Raw genomic sequence first — 12613 nt, 5'->3', positions numbered from 1 at the left:
GCCAGTTAAAAAGAGGGTACCTTCTTTAGCTAAGACCGTTTCCACTAAACATGTACACCTAGGGTGCAGAAAACTAATCTAAACTATCTTAGTACATCAGGGGTCTGCTTGTTGCAGACTCACTAGTTGTCTCTAGCTAGGAAAAAAGAGAACTCTGCAATGTCAGCTACAGTGTACTGTCCATATAGAGAGAAGTATATATTCTTTTGCCTGCAAAGCAGCACCCACTGTGGCGTAAGGGTTGCTAATGCCACAGCCTCTGGGTCCAGATACAAACGGGCACCATGGGACGATATGGAGGAGTAAAAAAAAAAAAACCTATCCCCATGGACATCAATGGAGCCTTCCCCAAGATCATTCTAGACGGAAAAGACTGCAAATGCCATTATGAACTCCGTTTTTTTTCCACTTAAACTTTATTGAACATTTTCCAAGAAAAGTACAAATCAATAGATCACTGACAACATCCTCAAGAAAGAAAGAGAAAACACAAGCAGAACCCCCCCCCCCCCCCCCCACCCCCCGCTCAGGAACAACCAAATGCAACTGGTCAATGGAGGCTCCGTTTCAACAAGACCAGGGACCAAACACGATACTAAAGCTGACACAATGGGCTCCAGCTGGAAGAGAAAATGAGATAGCAGATACCAGCAGGCATATACATAGCGTGGGACCATCTATACCAAATGATCTCGGTCTCATCGATTCAGTCTTAGTGAAGCAAAAACATCCAATCTTGTAGAAAAGACTTCATAGTATCGTATGTCAAAGCAGAAAGTTTCTCATAGGTAAATATTGTTCAGAGCTTGGCCATCCGGTCTGCCTTCACGGGCACTGAGCCGCTTTTCCACTTCTGACGCCAAGGCTAGTCTCCCCGCTTGCAGCATAGCTTGAACTATCCTGTGCAAGGGCACATTGCCCGCCTCCGGGGGCGGGATGCCAAAGAGGAGTTTGAGTGGGAGCAGAGGCAAAGAGACGGCTGTGATGTTGTTAATCGAGCTCCAAAGGTTTACCCAGAATACCTGTACAACAGGGCATTCCCACCATAGATGGATCCACGTCCCTCGCTGGCCACACTTCCTCGGGCGGACTGGGGACACAATAGGGTGCATTTTAGCAAGTTTCTCTGGTGCAAGGTGCCGTGCGTGTAGCATCTTAAAATTATGCTCCATCGCTGCCGCGTGCAAGGAGCCCGAAAACAGGAATTTAAAGATAGCTGCCCAAGTCGATTCTTCCACCTTCCCCCACCCTTGCCTCCCACTGTTTCATGAACCTCTGCCTACTCTCCACTTCAGCTGTAATCAGCGTATCTTGGGGCGTATTTATTGGACACCAGTGAAAATGAGAGTGGGGTTTGCTAGAAGCGGATTCATGTTGGGGATGCTAAAGTTCAAAAGGAACTTATCTGCATATGCTCTGGGAGTGTGATAGGGTTCTTCATTTTAGAAGGTTATAGATCGGGTAGGGCTAGTGATAGGTAAGTTGTTCCCTCGGACTTTTATGTCTGCAGTTTTTCTTTCAAAGGTGGGTAGGTGTTGGGAAATGTGTGATGCCTCTGATTGGATTGATAGGGCATTATTAATGGCAATAAAACATATGAAAGTGTGGAAGTCACGTAAGAAGCCATATACTGATAATTGGGTGGGGAATATGCGCACGCTTTCAAAGTATGAAAGGTCTCAAGCATTTCGGCTTCATCGAGAGACTGACTATTGTGACAATTGGGATTCTTTTAATGAATTGTTTGAGTAAGGTATAGAATTAATGTTTGGTGGATTATGGGAGTGGCGTGGGGGTTGATGTAATGTGCCTTTGTCTTTAGTCCTGTATGTGTATAAGTGTTTGTGGTGTTAAAGGATAGTTCCGGGACTTTTTTTTTATTGTCCCTACGGTTCGGCCATGTGTTTTTAAGCATAACTCGGTAGATCGTAGAAAACTTTCCTATGGACCTTACCCGACTTTTCGTCCATTAACGCACTCGAAATCAGCCGCCATTTTCTGATAATCCTATCATTTCCCCCCATCGCCCTGGCTCACCTGCTTTTGCGGCACTAAATCAAATCCCCCGCCCCTGAGCCTGACATCAGCAGACGCGTACCGCCCATTTCCCAACGCCAAAGCACGTTTCGTGTCAACAATCGCTGCGCCTCAGCTAATGACGTGTCGCCATGGAAATGGCAGGACGCCTCTTTCCTCAATAAGTATAAACACACCGTTTCACAACACACAGCAGCAGATTTTCGATTCCATTACTCTCTCTGTGTTACAGTATTCTGTGACTCGTTTCTGTGCTCTGGTCAGCTACCTTCGCCGCTTCTCGGCCTTGTGAACACCTGTACCATCTCTGTAAATTATTTTACTTTCTTTACCACACAATGGCTACAATAATGCCGTATATGTACGAGCCCGAGTACACCGAGGAAGAACTACTGGAAAGGCAAGCACGCGAAAACGATGGGGATTCGGACGGCAGTTGGGAGGACCAGTCAACGGATGAAGAGCCTGGACCATGTCGCATGGACGGCGTCTCCACCTGGTGCACGTGCAATCGGTGCGAGCTAATGCCAACTGAGGAGGAGAACTGCTGCTGCCGAGAAAACTCGGGATGCCTGGCCTACATTTCGGAAGGCGAGCCAAGTCCGCAATGCATCACCGAGCTGCCAGAGTTCAGGGAAGCCTGCCTCTCACGGACCGTGTTGAGGATGATGGTGCTTATGCACGAACTTTGCGGCACTGTTTGTCCGCGTAATCCGAGTAACGAGTAAGTATACTCTGGTTGTGATGTCAGTGATGCCACTACTATTTCATGGTCGTCTCATCATTCGAATGCATGTAAATTGGTTCCATGTTGTGCATTTTCTAGATAGAATTTTTTTCAAAGCAGAATGACATTTTTTACCTGAATCGACAGTGATAAGAAAGTTGTCATTTTAATACAGTTTGCATCTTTCATTTTCACAGGTGGTACAGGCTGGTGGCCTATCGTTGCTTCACTTGGTGGCTTCACGGGAGGCTCGGACACCGCGTTCGGAGAGTAATACCTGCCTGTGCGGTACTTGCCATTAGACAACATTTCCCCAGCGACAGTGGACAATACCGCGGATTTTCCCTGGATGTGCTGCAACCGCAACTTTACAATGTGTAATGTTTATTATTTATGTTCAATTGAAATTAAGATCTAAAATAAAACCCAACATATATTTTAACAATGGTTGTTTTGATTTTTTAAATGAATCTAGTGTGTCTCCATTGAATAGTCTTCCTGCCTGCTGCTGACTAACTGCCTAGGCATCCAGGGTCTCCAGGGTGAACTGCACCCATATATTCTCCTGGGAGGGTGAGGTATTTATAAACTCACCCCCCTGCCTTCCATGCACTAGATCCTGCAGCCTGCCTCTTACATGCAGTTAGATGGCCTCTCCTTGGTGAGGCCCTGCGGCAAACGAGTCTTGTCTGCACGACCACCGCCCCAATCCACCCCCGCCCTATCAAAGGCAGTTCGCACGGGGGTACTTGTGCTGGCAAGTGGAGCTGTCAGGGAGCGATAAAGGCCAATAGGTGCCAAAGACCATGTACACTTCAAAGTGGTCTATAGAGCATGGGTTGTTGTTCCCATGTCTACCTCCAGACCCCGTGTCTCCTGCCAAGCATCCCCCTCATGCTGGACGGCCCCCTGCAATCCACATAAGTGTGTCTCCATTCACGAGTCTTCCTGTGTCTTGTCTGCATGACCACCGCCCCAATCCACCCCCCGCCCTATCAAAGGCAGTTCGCACCGGGGTACTTGTGCTGGCAAGTGGAGCTGTCAGGGAGCGATAAAGGCCAAGAGGTGCCAAAGACCATGTACACTTCAAAGTGGTCTATAGAGCATGGGTTGTTGTTCCCATGTCTACCTCCAGACCCCGTGTCTCCTGCCAAGCATCCCCCCTCACGCTGGACGGCCCCCTGCAAACCGCATAATGCCACGACATATACACGTCATTCATTCACAAACACACCCCTGTTTCGAATTCTTTATAACCCACTTCATATTTCTAATGAGAACTTCTTTGCGCTTTGCTAGTCAACCCGTGAAGGTGCTGGTTATCTGCTCTTCGTCTCTGTGAACTTCCGTGACCACTTCGAGGAAACTCGTCAGTTTGCAACCTGTGAACTGCTCCCTGTTCTACGACAAGAAACTACTCTGATCCCGGAATCTAACTGTTTGTTCGTCAAGGTAAGGCCATGTACCATAATCATTTTGCGTCCAATTTCTTCTCGTTCAAGACAGTACATGCAAGGAACTAGTCACATGTTCTGAGTTTAGTCAAATTATTTTTCTATTTTTTTTAAAGTTATTCAAATACTTATCTGCATGTGAATAACGTGTATAGTTCCAAGAACCAAAACGAACCTTGCATTGAGCCTTTTATGTGTCATTTAATTTTTTAACACATTGGTATTCATAGAGAATTGTTGATCTTTACTTTTCAGAACTTTCCACAATGCCTGCCTGTTCCATTGGCGGTTGCCCTTCGAAGACCCATAATAAATCTGAAGGTACTATAATGCATGTTTTCCCTAAGACAATAGATCAGATAAGAGAATGGGTCCGATATTGCGGATATCCACCGTCTGAGCTTGAAAGTCGAGTCCTAGAAGTCTTTGCGGACAAGAGGGGTGATCGATACCGCATCTGCAGCAGGCACTTTAGCTCTGACATGTACTCCACATCATTGCTAATAAAGAAGAACACACCGCGAGCGAGGCGAAAATTGCTCTCAACCGCTATTCCCACTCTATTCGTCCACATCCCTCCACTGGTGAGTCAAGTTTACGTATTTATCTCTCGGCCTTGCGGTAGTGTGTAGCATTAGCTAACAATAATTTCCCCATTTATGTATCCACTCAATATGAAGGCGGAAGATTCTCCATCCGTGTCGTTATTGCAGTCATCAGCCACTTCAAGCGCCTATCGGGTAATCTTACTTGGCTATTCTGCCACTGACTTGTTTTAGGCATGTAAATCAATAGTTTTAATTTATCGTGTAATTATTTTACCTAATGGTACACCCTTGTACTCGTCCTCTAGTCTTTGTTTTCAGTTATAATTATTGTTATCCAAAATAATGCAAGTACTGTCTTTCAGGGAGATGCTGAGGAGTCCAACGTATTGACGACTACCGTTGATGTCACTCAGATGCTCGAGGTACGTTTCAGGACAGTTCCATCGATAGAGATCATCAGATCTTGCATTCTTGTAGCGTGATTGTTACACACAATGTTTCTTTCGTTTTTAGCCATTGATATGTCCTTCTGTCGTCGCCCTCCTATGTGTCTTCTTTTTTCAATATTGTGTTCATTACTAATGAAAGTCCTATGTTTCAGGGAGTCGATGGAGCATTAGTCCAAGAAGAAGGGGGAGCGTGCAGTTACGGGTCGGCGCAACAGCTTGCAGAAGTGTGCACCGCAGTTACATCGTCCCTTGATGTTCTTATGCATTTCGAGGTATGGATACTGACAGTTCGATCAAGCAAAATCATATGACGTGATTACATCCGCTATACTTCCTTCTTTATTAACGCAAGTACTATGTTTCAGGGAGATGACGGAGCTTCTTCTACAAGAACATCACCCCTAGTAGTTGATGCAGATCTCTGGGTGGTGACACTTCCAACGATCGAGCAAATCGAATCATATTTACATATCCATTATTTATTTTAGACAACTGATCATTTGTGCAGGTCTATTTAGATGAGCTGTTCACGCCTGCACAAAGTTTCTGTTCTTTTTATCAAAATAGAAAACCATACTAATGCAATTACTGTGTTTCAGGGAGTCACTGAAGCATCATCTTCAATAATATCATCAACGGAAGTCTATGAGGAGCCCGAGGTATGGATCTTGACAGTTCCATCTAACTAGATCAACAATGCGTGAATAATTGTCGTTTGAATGTTCTACACAAAGCGTTCATTCGTGTTTTGCTATTGAGATGTACGTGGGTATTGGTCCCCAAGTACATTTTGTGTTTTCGATATTATTATACATACTAATGAAAGTTCTATGTTTCAGGGAGTCGATGGAGCGTCAGTGCGTGATGGATGTGCTTATCATGAAAATATAGTCGTTGCAGCGCAAGAGGAAGTGGAGACATGCACACACGCGTCGGAGCAACAGCGTCCTGATGTTGAAGTTCGAGGCAAGAAAGTTTCAAAGAAAAGAAAGCAAAAGAAGGTTAGTGTCCTGGTCACTATATTATGTTGTTTTTCACTGTTAATAGTTCAATACTGTAAGTTGTGTTTAAACTGAACATCCCTTTTCCAATCTGTCCTCTAGTTGCGAGTGGGTGTACGAACTAGATCTACACAGACAGTGAAGCGAACGAGAGATGTTGCTTGTCAAACCTTTTGGCAGGGACTTGAGACTGGAGATGCATCGTGCCAATGGGAAGAATATGAAGTGATTGACAACGGAGCTATACCACCACCAGCCATTGATGGTGAATGTCCTCCTGGTAGTTCGGATGCAGTCGGAGATAAATTCACAGAATCCACACCTGCAAAAACTAAGACCGCGAGAAAGTTGAAGAAATTGTTTTATTCACCCATCTCCGGAGAAGGAACAGATGTTGCAATGGAAGAGAATGAAGTGGACGACAATGAAACACCATCAATATCACTGAACATAGCGGAAGACGATATCAGAGATTCTACCTTTCATGTGAGTGACATGTCCTCAACGTTACAGGCCGAACCAGCTGGGATGCAGAGTGACAGTATAAGGAAAGAGGCCAAATTCATTGTATTCGATAGTTGTTTGATTGATATTATTATTCGGATGAAATGTGGGCATTCGGTTGGTGGGGAAGTATGTGGGGAGCCATTCATTAATGTGACTCGTGCAATTCGAGGCACTAACCTTAAAATACATGCCACCTGTACAAAATATCATCCTTTCTCATGGTCTGCACAACCTATGCTGGGACAACTGCCAGCAGGCAATCTACTTTGTGCAGCGGCTGCACTTTTTAGTGGTTCAAGTTTTAAAAAATTAGAGTCTTTCTTTCAGTTTGTGGGAATCCATTTCATTGCGAAAACTCAGTTCTACAAATACCAAACCGATTATCTATTTCCAGCCATTAGCGAAGCTTGGAGAATGGAAAAAATGTCTATTGATAGTACATTCGCGGGCAAACGGTTCAGGCTAGCCGGTGATGGACAGTGCGACAGCCCAGGATTTTCAGCCAAGTACTGCACCTACCACTTTCAGGACATGGAAAGTAAGAAAATTGTGAGTTCGGTGGTCGTGCAGGTGTCACAAAGTACATCCTCAGTGGCCATGGAGAAAGTTGGCTTTGTAGCATCATTGCAAGAACTACAATCGCGGGGAATGGTGATCGACCTGATAGCCACGGACAGACACGTTTCAATTGCCAAGACAATGAGAGAACAGTACAAAAATATAATTCACCAATTTGACGTTTGGCATCTTGCAAAATCAATCAATAAAAAATTGTCGGCTGCAGGTAAAAAAAAAGAATTGCAAGGTATTTCACAGTGGTCCAAGTCAATCAGCAACCATCTTTGGTGGAGCTCAAAAACATGTGGAGGGTCGTTGGAAATTCTACTGGAAAAATGGCGGTCAGTAATGCCACACTGTACGAACGTTCACCGATGGAACACGAACCAACATTTCCACAATTGTGAACATGGCCATTTGTCCACAGAGGAGGCACGGAAGAAGAAGTGGTTGATTCCTTCATCACCCACTCACAAAGCCATTGAAAAGATTGTATTTGATAAAACTATAACAAAAGCTTTGAGGGGACTCACGGAATTCTGCCACACAGGAGATTTGGAGGTGTTTCACAATATGTGCCTAAAGTACAGGCCAAAACGATTGCATTTTGGCATGGAGGGCATGATAAATCGGACTCTTTTAGCGGTCTTGGCACATAACCATAATGTTGGCCGTTAACAAAGTAGGACGACCGGAACTTTAGGGACGCTTCGCTACAATAAGGCCTTCACTAAAAGAAGTAAACAATGGGTGATCAAACCAGTGTTTGAGGATATGCAATATGAGTTTATTGAGAAACTTATTGTTGACGTCCTAGATAGGCACATAAATGGAGTTGTGAACGAACCTGTGCAGGGGACAACTGCATTGCCACCCAACATTGCCTCTGTTCCATGTCCACCTAAAGAAGAACTCATTGAGAAATACACATCACGGTTTAAATGATTGTAATTTGATTGTCTGTTCTCTCGAGTCTCCTCATGTCGCAGGCCCATTGAATATGTGTATCTATCCAACCTTGTTCATTTGCGCATTAAATTAAACCAAACAGTAATATAAATCATTTTTCAAAAAATATAGAATGTCTCCGTATTTATGGTTCTGTGGGGCTGCAAAGCACGCAGACAAAATGCAAAGATGGAGTGTAAATTTCAAGTCCTGTGAGAATGCCTTACACTGAATGTAGCTAACTAGGAATGTGTGCTCGTTCAAAGTGAAGGTCAGCTGCTTTGATTTTTTCTCGGGTGCCAGAATGGCCCACGACTCAATATAAGGTTCTATTGTATTTTGACCTTGACAGGCCGGGACCACGTAAGAAACGATAATGAATATAATTTCAGAAACGAAAGCCATTTCATGTTCGTTCATTAGAAGAAATAACGTCGGCATAGGAGTGGTATTTCGGGGCTGCCCTACGCACAGACACAATGGAAAATGCAAATATAATGTAAGTAACTCTTTAGATGAGTTTATACCGCAATTTAATTACTATACAGTAGCTTTAAAGACTGGTTAAGTTGTACTTGTTCGTTCTATGTGGCATATTGTTTTGTACCGCGCACTATCTTGGGGAGAACCGTCTACTTTTACGGAAGCACCTCAAAACCTTTGCTTCTGCTTTCTCTCTCCCTCTCCCCTGCTACAACTGGTCCACTGTCTGCGATCTCGGTCCTGGGCCCTTCCACTCTCTACCTGCACTCCCTGTCAACCCCTGCACTGATGGACTGTCTCAGTATCCTACAGCCCCCCCTTGACGTTTAAAACCCAGTTGCACTGTCCTAGCTATGAAATAATTTCCCGACCGAATATATAAAATGAATAATTTTAATAAAGATCTGATGGTGAGACTAATTTCATTGTTTGTTTTTCAAACAGGTACATCATGCATTATTGCATGTGTCACGAGTACCAGACACCGGCGGACGGCTTTTTTAACCGCCAGTTGCTTCTCCGCGTGAACAACGTTACCACCCTGACCATTTTATGGGACGATCGCCAAGTACAAGTATGCCCTTACGCGGTACTAACGGCTAGATGCAACATACAGACCGTTGTGGTGGCCTAGTGCCTCGTTGTTGGAACAGCCATGCGATTATCAGTGCGACCGAAGAGCTTATTTTACCGTTAACCAACACCCTGTTTACTGCACACGAACATTGCTTGCCTCAAGACGAACTATTTTGGATCGAGAGCAAATAAAAATGAAAATCGCTGAATATTCTCTAAACATTTGATGTCCAATAAATGTACTTTGCCAAATGTACAATCTTGCAGTTTGCTTTTAAACCACAGTTTCATATTCCGAATTGTGGCGCTGTATTGTGAGATGATCTAAGACCCTGTGTACAGCAAAGGAACATCGCGTGCCTCAAAACGAACTTTTTGGAACCTGAGCAAATAAAAATGCAAATCGCTGAATATTCTCTAAACATTTGATGTCAAATAAATGTACTTTACCAAATTTACAATCTTGCGGTTTGATTTAAAAGTACAGTTTCATATTGCGAATTGTGGCGCGCTGTGTTGTGAGCTAATCTGTGTTGGTTTCCGGGTTCTGTGTGGAGTCGCGTAGAAGACGCCTGGGCGCGTTTGCCTACGCAGCACAGTCACGTCACGGATAGAGGCGGGGAATATGAATGTTTTGATAAAGTCTGTTTCAGGGGCGGGGGATTTGATTTAGTGCCGCAAAAGCAGGTGAGCCAAGGCGATGCGGCAAGTGAGAGGATTATCAGAAAATGGCGGCTGATTTCGAGTGCGTTAATGGACGAAAAGTCGGGTAAGGTCCATAGGAGTTTTCTACGATCTACCGAGTTATGCTTAAAAACACATGGCCGAACCGTAGGGACAATAAAAAAAAAAGTCCCGGAACTATCCTTTAAAGTTCACATTGGAGTGTGAGGGGAGATTTTCAGATGAGGAATTGCTGTTGACTGACGGTTATTGTCAAAGGAACTTATGTATATTGTTGGGTGTGTGTGTTCTTTTTTTTTTGTTTGACTCTCACCAATATGTTTTAATGTTCTTCATGGTTTAAAATTAAATAAAGTTGATTAAAAAAAAAGACATTATAAAACTTAGACAAAGACCCCCTCCTCGATGCAGATTCAACAATAATTTTTTCAAGTGGCATAAGGGGTTGGGCTAGGTCTTGCACCCATTGGCTATTGGTCAGGATCCCCTTCACCCGAATATAATCAAAAATTTACATCGGGGAGTCACCCATGGCCTCCGCCAAACTGGCATACTCAAAAAATACACCCTGATGGATGAATTGCGCTGCGCGCTCCAGGCGCACATCTGACCACCCCTGCACTCCTCGCAAATTTCTTTTGCCCAAGTCAAGCTGGGGACTCCACAGAGGACAGAGGAGAGGGCCAAGCTGAGCAAGCAAAGTTTTTTGTCGTCCCTCCATAGCTCCCACAACACAAACAAGGTAGGATTTCTAATCCTACTTGGGAGGTCCTCATAAGGGGACTACAGGAGATCCCTCAATTTTTTGGGTTGAGCTTGGACGTTTTTGATAAGACCAATAGGTTCTCATGTCATCCCTTGAATGTTCCATCATAACTCTTAATTGAGCTGCCTTGTGATAGAGCCGGAAGTCAGGTAAACCAATCCCCCCCCCCCTTCCCCTGTATGATGTCGGAAGCCGTGCTTAACCCTTGATTTTTTTTTTTCCTTTTCCCATTCCAAATAAAGCGCAGAATCATCAAATGGAGAGATCTAAAAAAGGAGCTGGGATAGCGATTGGGAGGGCCAAAAAAAGGTAAAGGAGCCGAGGCAAAATATTCATCTTGACGGACACCATGCGACCAAACCACGAGAGAGTCAAGAGAGCCCACCGAAGCAAATCAGATTTTATCTTGGCTGGAATGGGCGGTTAGTTCGCTTCAAAGAGGAGTGTCAAGTTCCTCGGGAGAAGAAGCCCCAGGTAAGGTGTAGCCTTGCGCTCAATTCTAATACCCCCCAGTGACTTCCACCCCCTCCACTTCAGCATCAGCTCTACCCATTGGCATCAGACAAGATTTCCCTGGATTGATTTTCAGCCCCAAAAAGAGACCGAACGCCTGGATCCGATCCAGGAGGTTTGGGAGCGAGGTTTGAAGGTTGATCAAATATGCCAGGACATTGTCCGCAAATAAAGAACGTTTAAAATCGAGATCCCCACAGCGAACCCCCATTATCCCTTGGTGTTTTATAGCGATCGCCAGGGGGATCCATCGCCAGAGCGTAGAGAAGGGGTGAAATCGGTCATCCCTGTCGGGTTCCCCTGGAGAGCGAGAATGGAGCTGAGACCGTCTCATTCACAGCCACTCTGGCTGTTGGACCATTATAAAGGGCTGCAATCCAGCCACAGAATCTAGCCCCCAAACCCATCATCTGCAAGACCTTGCTTATGTAAGCCCACTCGACACTGTCAAAGGCCTTTTCCGAGTCCAAGGACAGGAGATACGCCTCCCCGCCTCTAACAGCTACTTCGTGCATCAGATCCAGTGACTTCCTGATGTTATCTCCCCCCTGCCTCGCGGGTATGAAACCCACTTGACTCACCAGCGACGGGAGGTGTTGGGCAGTCTATTAGCCAGCAGCTTGGTCAAGACCTTCACATCTGTGTTAAGTAGGGAAATGGGCCGGTAGGACTGGCACCTTTTCGTGTCCTTCCCCTCCTATGGGATTTCTACAATACGAGCTGAGAGCATAGATTGCGGGAAGCGGCCTGATTCTAAGACTGCGTTAAAGAGCCTAGACATGAATAGAGCTAGGGCTGAGCGAACAGATTTGTAGAATAAAACTGTAAACCCATCGTCCCCCCCAGAGTCGCACCTGCCTTCATAGAGCTGATAGTGTCAATCACTTTGTGGGGTGTTACGGGTGCCTCCATGGGGTCTGCTTTCTCAAGGGGGGGGGGGCGGGGGATTGGTATGGAATCGAGAAACCATCTATGTCAGCTCCATCCCCATCGTATTCTGTGCTGTAAAGGTGCAAATAGTATAAACAAAATTGCTCTGTAATCCCAGGGTCGTCCCTACAGCTCACCCTGCCCGGAAGGATAAGCGAGTCCACCATCCTACTATTTCTAAGCTCCCGAAGCCTCCAGGCTAGAATTTTTATCAGCCTTCTTCCCCTTCACCATGTATCTCTGCTTAAGAAAAGAGTTTCCTCTCTGTTTGCCCAACTAACAGAGGCGAGCTTCGCCTTTAATTGTTGCAGTTCAGCCCCCTTGCCCGGGAACATCTGGGATTTTAGTTTGCCCCTTGGTTGCATAGCCTCGATCCTGTCCCTGAGAAGCCTCTCCTCCTTGCATCTTTCCCGCTTCCTCATTGCCCCCATC

At 45.2% G+C, this 12613-nt stretch overlaps 1 protein-coding gene across 3 annotated transcripts in view; it reads left to right on the top strand.

Moving 5' to 3' along the window:
• The window catches only part of WIPF2 (WAS/WASL interacting protein family member 2), a 447965-nt gene that overhangs the window by 350562 nt on the left and 84790 nt on the right, over positions 1 to 12613 (top strand). Inside the window, exon 7 of one of the 3 annotated variants that reach the window (XM_069634577.1) lies at positions 9157 to 9663. The exons of the other annotated variants lie outside the window; for them this stretch is intronic. Within the exon in view, the coding sequence (XP_069490678.1) occupies positions 9157 to 9239 (83 nt within the window). The 3' untranslated portion in view covers positions 9240 to 9663. Of the gene's footprint in view, positions 1 to 9156; positions 9664 to 12613 lie in introns of those variants that run through there. 3 annotated transcript variants of the gene reach the window in all.

The sequence above is a fragment of the Ambystoma mexicanum genome, chromosome 13, assembly GCF_040938575.1.
Source record: "Ambystoma mexicanum isolate Mex_15411 chromosome 13, UKY_AmexF1_1, whole genome shotgun sequence".
In the NCBI taxonomy this organism is placed as follows: Eukaryota; Metazoa; Chordata; class Amphibia; order Caudata; family Ambystomatidae; genus Ambystoma; species Ambystoma mexicanum.
Note: the sequence above shows the minus strand (reverse complement) of the source record. Positions and strands in the feature narration are given on the sequence as shown.